We start from the raw sequence: 21,006 nt of genomic DNA on the forward strand, positions 1-21,006 counted from the left end.
AGTAAAGTATTATGAAACGTACGAGAATCGCTCTGCTGAATCAACTTAAACCTTGTCTACTGAAGGGTAAGTAACGCTGTATCGTTTTAAGGCTTCATACCGTTAACACTTCAAGTGATGTTTAAGGCATATCCTTATAAAAACCTTTTCGAAATAAGGAACCAATATTTTAAAGGTTTGTTTGAACATTTAACAATATATTATTTCTTTTTCTGTTGCTTGGTTAATAGAATTTATCCAAACCAAAAGAATACATTTTCAATATCACACGTTTAAACTCTCGATTCTAAGAAAAAAGTCCAAATGGAGTGTTTAAAATTCCTGCTCAACCAAAGCTAGGTTATTGTCCTAAAAGCTAATGAAGTTTTTGTTGTGCCATAATAAATACAAATCCAAATATAGCCCATTTAGCTTCCAAGTCCTTAATGAATATAATTAGTGCCTTTAGAATAAAAATACCTAATCAACAACAGAAATAAGTTAATTATTAACCCCTTTTCAGCATGTTGTATAAAGGTTAGTCAGTAGTATAGGTCAGAAAATGTCCTTGTCCTAGATGTTATACTTAATTTATTTTTAAGCTACAAAGTAACACATTAAGTATGCATATTGTAATTGTAACAATTGTTTGATTGATATCATCATCTGTTTCTCAATTGGAGTATTTTTTCCAAAACGTTATTTTCTTTGCGTTTTCTGTCTCTGGGGTGCAATTTCCAGTTCAACTTCCTCATCAAAGATCTTCAAGTGTTTGACGTAGTACCAGACTCCAAAATCAAACATTGTTCCAATCGTGACAAAACCTGAAATCATTTAGAAAAAAAAAAAAAAATAATTACTTATTAATAAAAAAATTTCTGGTGAGAGGTATTTTTGTGTGATGATGTAGTTTCCCGACAAATTTGTTAATTTATTTACTTGAAATACACTCAAAGGACAGTTGACATACTTTAATAAAAGTATTATTCTCAATTAGTTGTTGTCAGGACCAAAATCTATATTTAAAGAACTTGTAAATATATTGTTCTTGTATTTTTACGTTATAATTAATTTACCTCAAATTACCTACTTCATTAATCAAAACTCGAGAAAAATGTATTACTTAAAGTTGAACATATTTAACTGAGATTCCAGTGAAATATTTTATGTACACAATTTCACTACAAAACAAATAGAGGTATATAAGAAACCTCTATGTATAGTTTAAAATAACATTTATATAATATCAAGGATTTCAAAACTGTAACAGATCAAGAGTAGGCAAAATTTTTAGCTATTAAATTAAGTTGAAATGTTATTTAAAAAAACAAGTTATTTGTTGATCTACAAATAAGTTCTATGAATGTATGTATAATGTATGTAGCATAATGTTCAATAGAACTGTCTATACAAACCTGCAGCAGTGAAGTTCATGAGATACCTCAACATCTCAGCATTGTATAACCAACAATTGCCGGTACCAGAGCATGTCTTACCCCACACCATGCAGCACAAGTCTACAACATTGAACATTTCAATTCACACAATCAATTACAAACACTAAATATTGGTTTAGGATGTATTATAGAGCACAAGGATGTAGGTTTTACAGATTTTTGTGAAGACATCAGGCTTGCCTGATGGGGAAGAGTCCGATTTGGCACAAGAAAGTGAGCTTTATATTACCCATACCGGTAATGTATAAACAAACTATTGCTATACTGACAGCATTTTCAACAAAGGAAAGGTTAAGCATCCAAGACACTTGTGTATTGACCATGACTCATTTAATGATAGCAATTGATATTGATCTAAATAAGGTGGATCATAGTCTATATTTGTCGTATGGTTTCTTCAGCCACCCACCAAAAGATGATTTGAGGCATAGAACATTAACAGAATACAATGTACCTACTTCAATTAATTTGGCTTGAAATTAAACACAAAAGTGTACCACCTTTCACAAACCTAGTCATACTTGAAATCTGGAAACCAACCAGAATGAACCATCATCGACAACGGAGGTCATTGACAGTGTAATAAACTGTAAACTGTTTCCACAGCTACAATGATCAGAATGATGATGTCTGTGGTCATTCAAACCAGAGATCAAAATATGTCAATGACAGTAATTGGGAGAATTTTGTTATGCCACCCTGTCTTCCCCAGTGGTTTTTGGTGTGATATAGGTGTCAAAAAATAGTCTTAGTATTTTGTTGACCAATATACCGAACAAAATCTTACCAATGAAGTAGCCAAACAGGATTGGTGAAGGAATGAAAGCAAACAAGCTGAGAAATGCCAAACCCAGCCCCATAGCTACTGTCTTGTCCTTTTCATCAACACATCTGAAAAATAAGACAAATTTAAACTGAAATTGTTAGATCTAAAATGATAAGTATGAAGTAAGCTAACTATGAAACACTATGATTGTAAATAAAACCAGGAATTAAAATCACAACTAATCCCACACATAGTGAATTGTTCTCATAAATATGTACAGAATTAGAAATAAGTGGCAAACTCACAAACAACACAAAAGAAACGGCCGAACACTTCAACACATTCTTCTCAAATATAGCAGAAAATACTCTTGACCAAAACAGAGCAATCATTATAGACCCTGAAACAGTGCTGAATGGAGAGGAACCAGTCTGCCCAATACACCTTACCCTAACTTCAACATCCTATAAAGAAGTTAAAACGACAATAAACTCCCAAAAAGCCAAAACATCAAGTGGAATAGATGAGTTTTCCTCTAAGATGATAAAGCACTGCTCTCAAGAACTCATCTCTCCTCTGGTTTATCTTATAAATAAATCATTTAAAGAAGGAAAATTCCCATCCGCCATAAAAGTCTGTAAAATATACCCCAAACATAAAAAAGGACCAACTGAAAATGCTCAAAACTACAGGCCCATCTCTCTCATCTCCAGTTTCTCTAAAATCATAGAAAAAATTGCTCTGGCTAGATTAATGGCACATCTTAATCATAACAAACTCTTAACTGACAACCAACATGGCTTTCGGAAGAATAAATCTACATCCTCAGCTATAACAGCACTAATTGAGTACGTCCTAGACCAGATAGAAAACGAACAATACATTTCCGCCATCTTCCTTGATTACAGTAAGGCTTTTGACTGCCTGGGCCACGACCTGATATGCAAGAAACTTGAAAGACTCGGTATAAGAAACTCTGCGCTAGAATGGTTCAAAAGCTACCTAACGGGACGTTCACAAGTCGTGGAACTGAAAAACTCATCAAATGAAGTCACAGAAAGTTTCAAATCTTCAAAAAGCAAGCTGACGAGAGGAGTTCCACAAGGCTCTGTATTAGGCCCGATTCTATTCATCTTATTGACTAATGACTTCCCCAAACAAATTGAGAGTGAAAATGCTGTTGCAATCATGTATGCAGATGACACAACCATTTTGATCAAGGACAACACAGCCCAAAGCCTTTACCTTAATTCAAAATCGATCTTAAATAAAGCTATCCTCTACTCAAAGAACAATGACTTAGCAATAAACCCCAGCACAAAAACTACAACTCTGAATTTCAGTAAGAAAAAAGACATAGTCCCTCAATTAGAGGATGTAACAATAGAAAACCACACAAAATTTCTCGGTGTTATCCTTGATAACAAACTAACATGGAAAGAGCACATCAACCACCTAAGCAAAAAAATCAGTACTGGAATATATGTCGTCAGAAGAATAAACTACATAGGTGGACTCTCTGTGGCCAAAACAGCTTGCTTCGCACTGGTAGAGTCGCATTTTAGACATGGCTTGACAGTGTGGGGAGAAACTTCAACAAAAAATATTAATCGAATTCTTGTCCTCCAAAGAAAGCCATAAGAGCCCTCGCCAACCTTGTCCCACCACAGACTTGCAGACTAGCATTCGCAAACCTAGGAATCCTCACAGTGGTGTCTCTATACATACTTGAAACCATAAAGTATGTGAATGAAATAAACCTTCCAAGAAACCAAGACCTGCACCACTACAACACCCGTCATGGCTCCAAATTTGCACTACCAGTTCACTGAACAACTCTTTGGGAGAAAAAACCTTCCTACACTGGCTGCAAGCTGAAGAACCATCTCCCTGACTACCTGAGAGACCTGACTGGCAACAAGCTACACCAGGAGTTGAAGAAGTGGCTAGTCGCAAGACCCTTCTACTCAAAAATAAAGGAATTTTATGAAAATTATGGAAATTGACAATTCACTATTGTATTGACACTATTGTAATTCTTAACGAATTAACAATAAAGAATATTGTATTGTATTGTATTGTTAGAGCGGAGGCTGGCGTTTACCCCCCCTCCCCCCCCCGGTGGGAATTTTCGACATATACATTTTTTGGTTTGTATTGACATGTACTTTAAGGTTTTAGGTGTTTGCCACTTGTGAATTACAGCATGTTCTGGAAAACACGAAAATATCATGAATATATATATTTAAAAAAATGGTTTTTCTTTAGCGAGTTCGTTTGGCTCTACAACCCGACCCATTTTCATGATTGAGGTCTCAAATTGAAGGTATTAACGCACAGATTTCACATCAAGCATCGGCATATAGTTGCCTACAGTCCCACTCGGCTTATATGTAAACAACATTTTTTCCCATGTATTTCTTATGGGAGTTAAATTTGGTTTTTTTTTCTGAGTTCGTTTGGCGCTTCTACCCACCCGATTTTCATTATTGAGGTCTCAAATTGAAGGTATGCACGCACAGATTTCACATCAAGCATCAGTATATATTTATCGACAGTCCCACTCGGCTTATACGTAAATTACATTTACCCCCCATGTATTTCTAAAGGGAGTTAAATTTGTTTTTTTTCTTTTCCGAGTTTCTTTGGCTCTTCTACACGTCCGATCTTCATGATTGAGGTCTTAAATTGGTAGTATGCACACATATATTTCACATCAAGCATCATCGTATATTTAACTACTTTATTACTCGACCAAAAAACATAGGTTTGATATATTTTTTTATTCGTATTTCAATTTAAATTGTACAGTATTTTACCATTTGTAATTATATAACCCTATATATTTTGGTCTAAGAACCTTCAGTGATATACCGGCTTGCATTTAAGATATTAGTTATTCAAATCGGACGGTTTTCAAGCAAACGCAAGGTGAACATCCAACATAAAAAAAATTGTAAGGTTTTTCTATGATTGAATATCAATAGCTCCAGTATTGTTTACGTTTTTTTATATGTTTTAGACTCAAAATAATCAGTCAATTATAGGCTTTAATTTGAGCTATTGATCGTTTGAATCAGTTAAGTTTAAGATACTGTATTACACAATCAAAAATAATAAATTTGATTATTTCTCGGATATGATATTTATTTTAACGCCGCAGTGCAGCATGGGTCCTTTAGTATAGATTTTTTAGTTTGATTTGATTTAATTAGTTGATTCCTGTGCGTAGGACGGGCTCACAGCAAGTTAGAATTTTAAAATGCAAGTATGGTGAAGTCATCAGATTGTTCTCAGTGACATGCAAGCAAATGAAATGAAACGAAGTGAGCAAAGTATTTTGCAAGTACTGTACTTGATGCTTTTGAACAATGCATTATTCTGCTTGAAGTTGAAAACCGTGATCAGAATTCCTAGATGGTCTGTTTATCAGCTGGAAGACCTGTACCCGAATCGGTGGAAGACAATTTACTCAATGTAGATAATCTAGAGAAAGCTGCATGCAAACAGATTAGTTGAGATAAGAGCAATAAGAAATATTTTTCTGGAGTTTTACTGCTGTCCCAGGAACGTGATATTAACCTTGAGAAGCTGATGACATACCCATTAGATCCAGTACCATGGGCATCAGCCACTGTCGATAGATGCCCAATTAAAACAGAAAAGGCCAAACTGCTCCATGCTTTGGAGAACAAGGGTATAGACGAACCTCTCAATATTGAAGAATGTATGTATGTAATTGACGGTATGGCTTACTTTTAGGTTCTTACTAATATTCCAGAAACCTCTGGTGAACTAGCACAGATTGCCTTCAGCCGTTTTCCGAAATTCAGCAGGATATACTTTATTACGGATACCAATTTAGATGTATCTATTAAAAACATTGAAAGAGAGAAGGGGATTTGGAGAAACGTTTTTAATGAGAGGTCCAAAATCAAGATCCCACGGGATTGGAAAAAAATCCTAGCTAATGGTAAAAATAAGGAACAACGGGTTAACCTGCTAAATAATGAATGGTCTCAGCACAAATATGCATAAATTCAAACAAGCTTCAATACACGTTTCTAGGGTAATGTAAGGTTCTTTTTGGTGATATTTTGAAATTCACCCCCCACCCACAAACAGGGTTGCTAAGAGTAACTTAAATTTTTTTAAACGCAACCCATATCAATCAGCACAATATTTTAAAGAGATTTAAACAAGAAAATTACTGTCGCAAATCCGATTTTGATATGAGGAAAACGAAGTTTTAGACGTTAATTTTACTGGAACTTTACATTCCAGTAAAATTTACGTCTAAAATTTCTCAATAAAATTTATTTAATTTAAATAGAATCTCTTAAAATCTCTTTCCTAGAGGTACTCGTCAAATCTAATGTTATTTAAATAGATTTAATTGAAAATCAATTCAGGCCAATTTGAAATCCGCATTGTCTGCAGGTTTGCTGCAGCGAGGGTATTTTATTAACTTTTTTATTTTCATTTAAAGCCTTTGAATACATACTAAAGAAGTCCATAAAAAATATTGCACCAGTAATTAACGCAGGCTACCCTTTTGTAATTTAAATAAAACAGTTTTTAAATTTAACAGTTTTTATTTATTTTCCGGAATACGCTGTAATTTAAAAGAGGCAAACAACTTAATTCTTAATCTGGTAGGTAATACCAAAAAAAAAAGTATAAGTCATAAATTCCCACGGGGGGGGGGGGGGGAGGGTTTCATATTGGTGGCTCATGGTCTATGTATATAATATAGTATCAACATAAATGGTATCAGAAATCTGACTCATACTTTCTCCCATTAGCTTCTCAACAAACTTGTTCATAGGTAATCGATGAGAGTAACTATGCTACAGGTAAAATCACAAATGTTGAATTAAATTTTGAACCATAATTTTAACAGGAGTGGGGGTTGCACTATTTTGTTTATAATAAAAGACCATTACAAACAAATTTCAATCAGAACCAGTTTTTTTTTTCAAAAAGTTACATAAGTTACAATAACTTTTGAACCATACTTTTTATCCTGTTGTAGGCCTAGTTCAAACCAAGTAAGTTACCTGACGGAAACTAGAAAATTTGATGTTCGACCGGTGCCTCCGCTGAATTTCAGGATACACATGACTACCAGGAATATGAGGAAGTGTGAGGAGCAGTCCACAGGGCAGAGACCCTCTGTGAGCACCCAGGGTTCCTCTGGGTCCTCCAGGGCTCCACCCAGGACCTGCAGAGAGTCAAGGGTCAGGTTGGAGTCAGAGTCTAGGAGAGATCTTGGGGGTCGAGGTACACAGGCACAGTTAGTGTACACCTGAAACACCACCATAGTGTGTTATTTCAGCCATAACATTCACAATAATAATCCCAAAAACACAACGAAAATAAAATCCGATTCAGCCATTGGTAGAGTGTAAATAGTATTTTTATCGACTTAATAGAAAGAGTTGGAGTTGGAAAGGAAAAGCTGATTGAGCATAGAATGAAACTACAGTATTATGTATCTTTACAAATCTAAGTTCATGATCTAACAAACTAGGAATAATTTCAAGGCAATCAAACTATTCTAAACCTGGACTTCATCTTCTCAGAAAAAATAATATTTTGTGAAAATCTTTAGATTAAAATTTGTATGGCTTGCATGAAGGTGATGTTTTTAGTGATAAGCTCTTCTTGGTTAAGAAACTTCCTGTCCAAGCAAGAACTTACCTACCAGTTTCTTCAAAAACAATAACTGAATTAAATTTACTTTCTCAACCTAAAATAAATGTCACCTTTGACCCATTGGCAGTGATTTCATAGTCCTTACAGCCTGCGTGACATGGAGAGATGAAGGTTCTTCCGTCAGGAGAGCAAACTGGGGAATACTTGACATACTCACAGTTGCAGTCTGCGTTGCAAGGTGTTGTTGTGTCCATTCTACAACAGAAAATAATAGAATGACAACCAGTATCAAATTATTGATAATCAATACCAATTACAAATTGTGTTTCTGTGCATAGTTTTAGAATCCACAAAACCAGTTGGTGAATAGCTTCGGTTTCTTCTTCGGTTTCACTGTAAATTTATGTTTTTTTTTTTTCAAAAAGGTGCCTGCATGTTCAATTTGAAAAATTCTTGTTACATAATTCAATCCTACCCATCTAGTGGTTTTTAAATGTTCACGTTTGGAACGTAAGGAAACTTGTGGTCCTTTTTAGTATTTTTAAACCTTTTGGTTATATGAATGTCCTATGATAGCAGTAGTCTTTACATTTTATAGTAAACAAAATGTTACTTATGTGCAAGTTTGGCCCAGCAACATGAGAAAACATTCTGAAGAGGACTTGGGTCCATTACCAGTACGAAAGGACTCATTATCATTACCCACCAAAAGTAAAATGTCCCAATCATGTCATGTCTTTTGTCACTTACTGTCCAGAAGCTAAGATGGCTCCTTGACGGTCATTGACTGGACAACCCAGAAAGGCGTAAGAGATGATGCCTAATACACTGATGGCTCCAACAACCACGTTCCACCCAGCCAAGAACCTTGCACTTGGTCTAACTTTGGAGATGAAAGCACCAGCAAACAATATTCCTAGGGCTGAGCACACAAGTCCGATGGCACCTGGAATTTGTATTACTTATGTTAGTGTAAAAGTTAATGCTTGTTGTGATTTATCTGGGTTTTATGAAAGAAGATTGCTAAATATAGTCCAAACAGTGGGAGTAAAAAGCATAATGCTGCAATCAATAAAGGGGAATTTCAGGAGCAAATATTCAGGAAGACAAATTTGTTTGTTGAGAAGTAGACACCTCTTTTATATATCATTAAATACTACTCTATAAAATAACTTTAAAGTTGAATGTAATACATCCTACCTGTAATAAAAGAAGCAAAGGCAGCAGTCTGTTTGTAAATGGTCTCTATGTACTTGGGCATGAAGATCCAATAAGGCATGTATCCCATAAAGTAGAAAACAGAAGCAAAATTGTTGCACATTAAAGTCTTGTTTTTCAGGAGCCTGAGATATGTATTTATCATATCTGAAATCATAGATATCGTAATCAGCTCTCGATTTGTTAATACAAACCACAATTCAAAACTACCAATAATTTTTGACATTAGTAAAGGATCGTTACATTCTTTTTAATCACAATTATAGTATAAAAGACATTATTTTTACAATGTTTCGGGATCTAAAATCTGATCCCGTTCTCAGAGAAGAAAATACCTTAAATAGGTATAAGAAGATTAGAGTACATATCTAGTTAAAATTTTAAAAGGAGAACCCATTAAATTGAGGAATGTGCAGTATAGTGAAAACACGAACAATAAATAAAAAAAATCTGTACAAATAGACGGCTATGTTTTAGCATCCTCAACCTCAACTATTAATTATCAAAACTGGAAATAAGTAAGAGGATGGAGGTTTATTGATTTCATTTAACTACACTATTTAATATGTTTCACTTTATTTTATATCCATTCAAACTAACAAATGTTTTGATTTAAATTCCACATAGCAATACTTGATTTATTGCATTGATGTTGAGGTGATGAGGAGTTAAACTGATGCTTATTTTTCCTTCAAACATTAATACAATGGATTTATTGAAGTATTGCTACGTTGAATTTAAATAAAACACCAAATTGGAGTATCAAGAGACTTGACTTTGGTTGGGTTTGTGGACTAATCTTGCTCTTGCTAAGCTTCACGTACCTGAGGACAAGAGCAGTTTTTTCGCCCTGAATTGTCGTAATATTTGATTTTTTACTAAACGTGATGGAAAATATGGGGTGAGCCAATACAGTACAAGGTTGAAGTGTACTGGGTGGTGAGTAGTGGTAGGTACTAGGATCAAAACCCACGACTTTGCTGGGCGTTACTAACTGAGCCACTGAATTACTAACAACTGAATATAGATTATGTTCAATCTGTACCTTTGAATGATGAGTGTGTTTCCTCCAGAGTGTCGTCAGGGTCTGCGGTGAAGCCTGCTTTGCGACGCTCGGAAGCCTGTATTCTCCGAGCGGCGGCCCGTGGCAGAGACTTGGGGAATAGTGCGAGTATTGATGCGAAGAGTAACAGAGCTGCGCTGATGACCAACCAACCTACATATATGTAAGATTATATAAATTGAATGATTGCATGTTTATACATTTTGGTAAGTTTCAAACACTTCCCGCTTACGGAAATATCTGGAATTATACATTTAAATCAACTTTACTTATTTTTCCACTTCAAATCAGTGATGAGAAAATAATTTATGAACCATCCGTTTTTGCACAAAACAATAAAAACATAATTTGACTCAAGTAAAAGTGTATGCTGTATTTTTACAAGTGTGTGTACCTAATTAAAGTTTTCTGAAAGGATACGATCTACATTAACTGAAATTTATTAGAGGAAATTTGGAAAAATAATTTACCTAACCCGCCATGTAAAACTTCCCTATCCCAAGCGTGATGTATACAACTTCTTTACTTCTCGAGTGATATAAAGACGAAAAAACTCACTCGGTGAGGTAATGAAACCCATTTAAATAGCATTGAGTGCTTAACTGAAAAAATATACCTCTATGAAGCCAACAACGTTCAACGCTAGAAATCAGATGTGCGCTTGACTTATATTGTTATGTTTTGAAGAATTTTTCTAACCTAGCCTTTGTTGGTAAATGAACGTTACTGTTAGAAGATAAGTGAAATGGATAATGAAAAAAAATGTTCGTAACCTCCTGTATTGTCGGGTCAGGTAAAATCTTGTACGTTACACGTTACGCAAAAGCGTGTTTACATCACTTAGGTAAATTATGCAACTCGCTTCTGCTCGTTGCACAACATTCACCTGCGTGATGTAAAAACGCTCTTACTACACTTGTAAGGTAAAAAGCTATTACATTTATATGTAATTTTTTAATTTTTAGTAGCAATTCTTAAAAATAATGTGTATCCCCATTGCTTGAAACAAAACATTATAAGAAATTATCTATATATATAAAGCTCAAATACCACTGACTCATTCATTCATTCACTCACTCATCACAAAATCTCAGAAGCCATAAGACCTAGGAACCTGAAACTTGGCAGGCATCTTCCTTTTGGGTAGTAGACGTTCACTAAGAAAGGATTTTACCCTCAGACAACTGGGCTCCGCCCCAGTGGCTCTGGAGTTTCCCATGTTAACCTTATGAGAAATTGAATTAATGAATCTTAACAGCTGTTTCAATTAAACAAGTTGGTTCTGTTCTATGATGTTCAATAGCATTAAAGTTACAAGGATTACCAACAGGGTGCAGCACTATTATTTCTTTTACATTTATGACAACAGCTAATTTGCAACCAAAAGGTGAGTGAGCGTAGCGAACAAACTTCAACCAGGAGGCGAGTTAGCATAGCGAACGAGCTAACCTGAAGGCAAGTGAGCGCAACAAACGAGCTCCAACCTAAAGGTGAGTGAGCGTAGCGAACTAACTTCAACCAGGACGTGATTGAGCCATGCGAACGAGATCATCTAGAAAATTAAGAAGTTAAACGGGGCAAAGCCCGCGGGTTACAGCTAGTATTAAATATTTGTAATTGTGATTCGGTTTAGAAGCAATGTAGTCATATTATATTATATGTAGTCATATACCAGCCCACCACGCTCCCAGCCAGCGAGGGTCGGACGGAGTGATGGTGGGGGTGAGAGAAGGGGAGATGTACGTGGTAAGACAAGCGGAGGCTAAGGAGTAGCCGATAGCTGGACCCAACATGCGCAAGAAGTAGGAGAGACCTGTAACACAAATACACGTGAAACATATGCACAAGGGGTAAAATACAGAGCCTAAATTCACATTGTGAATACAATAACTGTCACTTGCATTTTATTTTTATCAGCTTTTTAAAATCTCAAGGAATTGTCCAATCAGACATAGTCTCTAAAGCTAATTAAAACCAAAGCAGGTGTTAAATCAATTATGTGAAATGAAAAAGAACCGAGATGTTTTTATATTTGTTCCTTTCCCAGTTTTAAGAATATAAAACATTGAAATACAGCAACAAACCGGCAACACTACATAGAACAAAGCACCTGTCCCACCATAAACAAGGAGGAATGAAAGTACCCTCAACTGTGGTTCTAAATCCCCCAGTCAAAGAAATAAAACAGAAAAGAAAGACCTGTCCTGTCGCGAGCCAGCAGACAGGCTGCCTTCTGTCTTCTCGTTGTCCGATCGACCGATTGGAAATAGTGTATAGAACAAGTGATAGTGATTAGGAAATAAAGTGAGAAGACCCCTACAGAAGCAACACAAATGCTGGTGAAATGCATAGGGTGACATTAACATCTTACCTACTCAAGAACTACAGGCTAAAACAAAGGTAATGGGTACTTTCCTATTAAAGGGAACATTCATTATTATCGATGATTTTTTCTCGATATATCGATATTTTTATTTTCCGATCCATTACAAATTGACAACAACTAACTGATCATCTTTAGGCTAAAATAGTCTATTATATGGATTAAGAAATAAAACTGTTCTAAGCTAACCTAAAATAACCAACCAAACTTGCTGGACCATTTAAAAATTCCGTTTGGGTTTGATAATAGAAAAGGCAAGTTAAACACAGAATTTTTAAATGTTATAGCAAGTTTGGTTAGTTATGTTAGGTAATTTTTTTAGAACAGTATTTCATTATTGTTTGTTGATACTGAACCATATTTATCGCGTAGTTGTCAGCTGATATGTTTCAATTTGTTAATATTGGTATATCGAGAAAAAATCATCGATAATAATGAATGTTCCCTTTAACAGGAAAGTACCAGGTAATGTAATATGATATGTATTGTAACTAAAATATGAAAGGAGGTAAGGTGTTGAATGAATGATATGCTTTTTGTAGCTTTATACTGACTATAATCCGTTCACAAAATTTATGGGGAGCAATTTTCATCCCATCCACCTCGCCCTAACATAGAAATAACAGCCGACAGGTGATCCTGCTTCTGCTGATTCATTTATACCTATAAAAGTGGTGGGAAACCCAGGAAACCTTACCCTAAAACCGCCTAAATTTTGTGAACTAAATATAAGATCAGCTGTGTCTTTAGTTAGGGATATTTTTGTTTACTAAATGGCCCATGATCCACTGATCCAGGATAGTTTCAAACCATGAAAAACCAATGACTCAAGATCAAAACAGGCAAGCAATATTACCAGATGCTCAGCCATTTATACATATCATATCCAAATCCTCATTCATATATCCTTCTCCATATTCCTTTCTAATAAAATTTGTGACTCAATAGATTAAAAAATAATCAAAATCTTATCAAGTTCAGAATCTAAATCTATGCCAGATTCACTAGGATGATTCCAAAGCCTTTACTGTTCACATCATAAACTCACAACAATTTGTACAATCTTAATCTTCAACAACTTACTGACAAGTGCAGGGGTCTTTGACCTCTTGGTGTTGTCGTCCATGTAAGACACTCCGAGAGAGTGGTACAGAGAATCACCAATTCCACTTATCAGCTGTGCCAGGAAGAGTATCGCTTGTGGGGCCAGATTACCTGAGTTGTCATCACATTCCGGACCAAGGGAGTCACTTTGACAAACCAACTTGCGGTTCTGTTTATCTAAGTGGAACAATTTTAACAAAATTACAAACTAAGAATTTCAAAATAGAAAACATGATCTTAGTAATAAGGTTTTTTGTGAGGATAGCAGGTTTGTTTGGGTAAAAGGAATATAATTTGTGTGTATAGTGTAAAGTTTTGTGTTTTTTACACCCGAGTGGATTCTTGTTCTTGAGTGAAAATTTAAAAACGTACGTTTTCAGGAAAAGCACTTTGCAACATTTTTTCCCCTTTTTTCAAAACTTTTATTATTTTTTTATTTCATTAACATTTTAAGTTTCATAAAATGTCCATGGTAACGCATTATCTTTGGTAGTTTTTTTTTTTTTTTAAGAGCATCTTTAGTGGAAAAACACAACATCTTGTCACGACCATAACAGACGTTTAAATGAATATTAAAAATAGTTAATATTATTTTTATAACTATGTTCTGCTATAAACTAATTTACTTTTATGACCATTATACAATAAAAAGGTCACTGAGCTCTTGGTATATTTGGTCTTTCTAAAAAAAATAAAAAAATAAAAAAATTGAAAAAAGCCAAAAAAATCTTTTTTAGTTTGTATAACTCTGAAAAAACTTACCTGAGACCCGAAAAATCGTTATGTTTGTATAGAGGTGTGCTTCTTTTGTGTATAAAACATTGAAATATGACGATATTTTAATTTTTGAAATTTTTATGATAGAAATCATAAACGATATGGTCAGGGACAAGCGGTACGGTCGTGAATTTTCTGAAATAATCTGAATCTTTCTAAACAATCCTTCAATTATACTGTTAGTTATAATAAAAATATGTGTTTCAATTGAACTAAACTGTTCAATTTACAATTATATTAAAGTTATTGTCACGACCAAACACACTATAATCCATAAGGCTGGATTGGTCGTGATAAAACCCGCGATGGTCGTGAAACTTTGGTCGTGAAATTACGTGTTATTTGGCTCTGTTCTGGCGGTAGCCCTGCACCTCATGTTCGAGGATACAAAGTGGACTTCTAGAGTAATCTAGCAATTGAAATATTTTATAAACAAAAATTAACACCATGTCTACTTCATCGAATGACTACGTACGGTTATGGACACACCAAAATTACAAAAAACACAATCTTTCCTTTATTAATCTTGTAATTCCTCCTTTCAACTCGAAACGACCGGCACTACAATCCTGACGTACACCCCAAACTAGTCTCTAAAACCAACTGAACCAGAAATTAATGCTGTCAATGCATTTGTAATTAAGCGTATTGAGCTACTCCTACTTTCTAAGCATACCGATTGGGATGGATACTTCTTCTAATAATTATTGTAAGCTGTTCATCATTTTGTCACATGACATAGTGAAAAATCAAAGATAAAAAAGACTTTTGATAATAGCAAACTTGATGAGAATAATATTGTTCAACCATCTAAATCTTAAATCCTTTATTTCTATCTAAAAATATTTATAAATATCATCCATGTACAGGCTATGTTCTCCTTGAGCAAACTTTGGCTACAGCCAGTCAACGTAAGTTAGATGGGGTGTATACTCTAGTATACAGCCAGTAGTATAGTATACACAAAAAGCAGCTACATGTGTACATGTTACCTATGAGGAACGCAGTCGTATTGGCATCATGGTTGGATCCATATTCCTCTGTAAGAGTGAGTGCGTTCTCTCCGGGACCGTACAAGAAGTGTGGAAGTGCGCTTACCAAACAGTACGCCGCTAATGTGTATACTCCAAATGCCATCCACCGTGGTCTGTGGCCCTTGCCTCCGTAGTAGTTGAGGAATAGACATAGACACAGCTGACTTATGTCACAACCCACCATGATGATGCCTGGAGACATAGCAGATGAGATACATTAATTAAGACGGGAAACTTTTAAACTTTTCTGCGAGGAATAATCTGGATATGGCAAGAAATCATGGTTGCCCCCATTATATACACACATTATAGAAATAGTAGGTATAGCGAGCCATTGGATAAGTAACCAGGGCATAAAATAAAATGTTAACTGGGCGACACAAGCACAAGTGTCGCCCAGTGACAATGGGTGTGGCATATTTTCTTATGTTTCACATTTATAATGTATCGGAATTAAAAAAATTACATTATGTAAATATTTTAGAGTATTGAGCTATGATTTTGGCCCAAGGTTGTGAAGGGTTGTGAAGGGAGCCTTGGCCTGTTACAACGTTCTAGAATACCGTACGTAATTAAGTGAGATTATATGGACTATTTAAAAGCAAATATAATTGAAAAAAATCATTAAAAGATACTTAGAAATGTTTTAATTTCACTTTAACGTATGCATAATTTCCGGAGGGAAACTCCGGACCCCCCTTTTTGATGGGTGGTATTCCATACACCACAGACCCCCGGTAAGTCCGGTGCCACTGTCGCCCAGTGGAAATCCCTTAGTATATGCTCAGTAAGTAACTATTGTACATTACCTTTTAGTACCTACACTATTTGGAAAATTAGTAGTGCAGGTAGTTTTGATATTTTCTTTAAACAGTTTATTATTCATTGCTCAAACTTAAATATCATGTAATAGCAGCATTAAAATGTAATATAAATGACTAATACTCATTTGTATAATAATTTGGATATCAACTTATGAGTATTTGGTTTATATTTTAGTTTGACAATGGATTTTGCATTCTTACATAGCTGGAGACTATATATTTTAAGGAATTTTTAATCCTGGTAAAACTTGAATAGGTACTCATTTTTTGTTGATGGTTATTTTACAAACTTTTACAAACAATTGTTTATGACTAAATAGAATCACCTTTTTAAACTTGTACATGTTCTCTATTATTATAATGAAAGAGGCATTCACTCCTGTTGGATGGTAACATCAGCATATTCAAAGGGTATATCAGTATCTGAAATGGAATACACACACACACTAAGCTAATTTAACAGTGGGATGACAAATCTACTTGAAGTTTCCAAAGATAATAGTTTAGTGGATAAATAAAGACTAATAAGAACTAAATAAAGAGCTTTGTTGAAGGTAACCTGGCTCTAGTTTTTAATGGTAACCACCTTACAAAAAGTACCCCCTCTGCAGCAAACCTGAAGACTAAGCGAATTTCCATTTACCTGGCTGGAATTCCACTAAATTATACCCTTAAAATTGTCAGATTTAGTTCCTATTTAAATATCATTTATTTTAATGAGTACCTAGGTTTGCTGCCACAGGGAAGGTATTGAAGTGTGTTTTTATTGAAATGTTGATAGCTTATTATGAAATAAACAAAATTGCCAAATTTGATTAAAATATATCCATAAACAACCAAACTGCAAAGGTTTATTTATTCTCCATAAGAATAACATGGGAATTTTAAATTTACAATTTTTTAAATTATCTCCGTAACCGTCAGGCATACAACAACGCTTCTATATACAAAGTTATTTCTTTTTTTAAGATCTACAAAATAGTTGCAAATAAATTGTAAAATTTTATGTTTTCAGGGTGAAAATTGGGATTTTTACCCCATAAACCCGTGTTCCCATACTCTGATCATGCTGGTTCGCAAACTTGTTCGAATAAATGTAGGTTTACACGTTTATACCAAATGTCATCAAAATCGGATCAATTTTGCTCGAGTTATCGTGCTATAACTATATATACCTATATGAATTTGAACGGATGGTGTTTTGGGTATCTGGGGACCTCAAAACGACAAAGTAATTCGGTCCCAGGTCTAACCATGAGAACTACAGTAATTAATAGCATATACTCTAAATGGGAAATTCGCTAACAAGTAGTTGTCAAATATTGCTTGCTGTCCATATTGAATTTTACATTTTTGATAGGGTTGGAAAATGTAAAATAGTATACAATCTATTCAAAATATTTCAATTCAGTTGAACCTTATAACACCTATGGAGCACTTAATAATCAATTGAAAAATATCTTTTGGACAAAAACTAAACACACAATATCATATAAAAACTCACCAGTATTTGTGGATGGAATTTTAAACCGCTTTTCAATTGTGGTGATGGTTCCATTTAAGTAGGCAAAAGATGAAGATATGATACACCCCACGAATCCATATGAGAACACGTACACCTTCTTGTTTGCAAACACCTGCATTAAGGAACCCTTTAAGCACCATATTCCACAAGATATCTCGTCTGATCCCTGCAGTTCCAGAGCGATATCACTGAGTCTTCTAACCTTTGCGTGGGGAGTTCCACCTCCGTAGTCTGGTTTTATGTTTCCATTCTCCCCTTCAAGAGGTCCTTTTCCATTCGGAACATCTGTCTCTTTCGGAGTTTCATCCAGAAGGGGTTCCTCCTCTGGAAGGATTGGTGTTCCATTTTTGTCAACTTTTTCATTACTTTCCTCAGATGCCACCATAATTTTAAAGTCTATGAAAACGTTTGATAAAAATAATTGAATGGCTTAGAGAGTTTTACGAACAAAGTTGTTACTGAAAATTAAAAACCTTTTGTTACAATTACAAATGTAAAAAAACAAAACAGTTTAATGACCAGTTGTGAAGCTTATCTTTCTCTATTGCATACAAAAAGAGAGACGTAATTTTGATATTTTTATTAGCTTTGAAAAATCCAATTTTTTTTCTTTTATCACCTCTGTTTAATCAAGGATCTCTTTAAGACCTGGGGCAAGACTATTAGGTTTGTTCCACAAGTTTGGCTTTTTCTCTTATCTTATCATAGTCATATATTTTGGAGGATTAAACATCGTGAGTAAAGTGTAATTCAACAGGAAGAGGGGTTATTTTAACGGCGAAAATTGGATATTTTCAAAACACTCGGGACAAATTCTCTAAATTGGGATAAAGTCCCTATTTATTACGGGACAAAATCTTAATTTAGGGAAATTATGTGACTACCAACCTAAACTTTTGTTATTGTGGCGCTGCAAAGTCACTTGGTTTGTTGGGCTTCGCTATTGGTCACTGCAATGGCTGATGAGTGGAAAAAGAGGCAGGAAAGAGTAATAATCTTAACAATCCAAGTGGGTTGTTGATTACTGTATCATCCTACTGACTTTATTCAGGTGGAGTCGGGGTTATGCGGTTTGTGGCTGCATTAAGTGTTTTGAATTTAGGTTGGACTATCAAGGTAAAGGTCCTTATAGTTAACGGGGTTGTTTATTTATGTTACATCCACAAAGTTTTATCACTTTTGGAACATTGGCTTAAACAAAGAGGTTTGAAATTGTATCGTGCAATGTGTAGGCAAATAGCATTAGAATACAGTGTTAGCAAAATAGATAAAAAGTATAAAGATAATAGATAATAAATAGATAAAATGCATTAATTATAAAGAAAAGTTTATTCCATGACTATTATTGGATCAAATTCCTAAAAGGTTGAAAATTTTTAATATATACGCTTAAAATAAATGCCTCAACACCTTTTAATAAAATTATGTAACTCTGATGAAATATCCACCCCTCGTTGTAAAAACTCACATATTCAGTGTATACAGTAGATATAGCGTTGAATGTGTTAACGTCCCCAACACATAACATAACACTATTGAACAGGCCAGTGACTGGATGACTGACTACTGACTAGTCTGACTGACTACTACTGACTGATTGCTGAACTGAACTAAAGTGACTAGTGTGTACGTCTCCGGGTGATGGTGCGGTGTGGAGGGGGTCTGGTCGTAGAGGGATACCACGTAGCACACCAAAACAATCACTTTTAGATCCTGAAGTAGACATCCCTTCGTATATGGACCTGCTGATGCTATATTTTCATTAAAAAGAACACAGTTTAATTAACTTGTCTTTTTAATTGGAGGTATGCCTTTTATTTAGAGGCATGTCTTTTATTTAGAGGGATGAATTTTTGTTAAGAGGGATGTCTTTTAATTTAGAGGGATATCTTTTTGTTCAGAGGGATATCTTTTTATTTGGAGGGATGTCTTTTCATCTGGAAGGGTGACAGTTTTTGGAATTTTCTCTATGACATTTAATTTTACAACGACCCTTCAGTAGGTATATAAAATTATTTGCGTTTTTTTTTAGCTCTACCTACACGATGGATATATTGTAAATCAAATATGTGAAAACCCCAATTTTTTAACATTTCAAAACCCTAACATCAACTAATAGATCTTGTGGACATACCAAAAATGATTAGCAGATTCTAGAAAATAATTTTCTAATTATTGTCTTTTGTTATATGACGTTTTTTCGGTTATGTCTAATTAAAGTTTGTTGAAACACAAACGCCAATTAAGTCGCGCACGTCGGGCTAAGTGGGTTTGAAAAGAACTAAATAAGGATCATGAAACATAGGAGAATACAGGGCCGGATTTAGCATTTTGGCGCCCCTAGGCCCAAATAATTTTCCGCCCCCTAGTCTGGTCACAGATAACATGCCCATAGGCCTAAGTTAATTGCTTGAATAACTTACCACTCCTCGTCGGAATTTTATCATTGCAAGTTTTTTGAAGAATTGACTCGTTTAGCCTTAACAAAATGCCGTCTTTAAACACTTTTAGCAATTTTATGCTTTTAGTAAATGCTCACGTTTGTGGGACTGAAACAAAACAACTCAACCCACCGAGCATTCCTGCAAAAAACATGGCCATTTATTCCAATTTCAGGCCATGATACCATAGATTAAACATACTCCTTTAGTAGATTTGTCTCATTATTGATTAGCTGAAAACAATCCTTGTTATTTAAACTTAGTTTATCCAAAAATAAAACGATATAATCATAAACAATAGGTGATATGATTATATTCTCCTGGTAATATTACAAGAAATGAAAACACACATCATAGAACTAACTCTAAAATAATAGAAACAACGTCAAAACTAACGTCCAGTGTCATTAACAACTAGACATAAAAAAAATTGAATTTACAATGTGATAGGAAGCCGACTTGAGTTATATTTAATCTATAGTGGTACTGCATCTAGGTTATATTTCCAAAGCAAAACAGAGCAATATTCCGGCCAACCATATCGATCCTTAGGTCTGAGGAGAAAATTACAGGATTAATGGTGCTTTGGAGGGTATTGAGTTTGTCGAAATCCTTTTGCAAACTGAGATTAATATTTTTTCGTTAATTTTAAAGATAAATTAATAATTTTTCTAAATATTCAACGCAACGTATTATATATTTTAACTTGATCCTGCAGATTGTTGTAAACTAATCAAAAGATTAGTCAATAACTTTTGTTTTGTGAGTTATTTGTTT

General features: G+C 34.6%; 1 protein-coding gene across 3 annotated transcripts; it reads right to left on the reverse strand.

Annotated features, from left to right (window-relative positions):
- Nucleotides 1-569: 569 nt before the first annotated feature.
- LOC128990637 (solute carrier organic anion transporter family member 74D-like) lies at nucleotides 570-19,362 on the reverse strand. Of its 3 annotated transcripts, none has more exons than XM_054413116.1 (13): nucleotides 19,257-19,362; nucleotides 17,768-18,246; nucleotides 15,398-15,631; nucleotides 13,608-13,805; nucleotides 11,814-11,954; nucleotides 10,124-10,294; nucleotides 9,061-9,225; nucleotides 8,611-8,806; nucleotides 7,971-8,115; nucleotides 7,263-7,510; nucleotides 2,224-2,327; nucleotides 1,395-1,496; nucleotides 570-803 (listed from the first exon to the last, which is right to left on the reverse strand). In XM_054413116.1, the coding sequence occupies exons 2-13, from the start codon at nucleotides 18,171-18,173 to the stop codon at nucleotides 679-681; spliced, it is 2,235 nt and encodes a 744-aa protein (XP_054269091.1). In that variant the 5' UTR covers nucleotides 18,174-18,246; nucleotides 19,257-19,362; the 3' UTR covers nucleotides 570-678. The 3 variants fall into 3 exon arrangements, with proteins under 3 accessions (XP_054269091.1, XP_054269092.1, XP_054269093.1); XM_054413117.1 differs by lacking the exon at nucleotides 19,257-19,362 and adding an exon at nucleotides 18,677-18,743; XM_054413118.1 differs by lacking the exon at nucleotides 11,814-11,954.
- Between the last annotated feature and the right edge of the window lie 1,644 nt (nucleotides 19,363-21,006).

Source organism: Macrosteles quadrilineatus, unplaced genomic scaffold, assembly GCF_028750875.1.
Source record: "Macrosteles quadrilineatus isolate MER2022 unplaced genomic scaffold, UCM_ALF_1.0 Scaffold_3__2_contigs__length_128488019, whole genome shotgun sequence".
NCBI lineage: Eukaryota > Metazoa > Arthropoda > Insecta > Hemiptera > Cicadellidae > Macrosteles > Macrosteles quadrilineatus.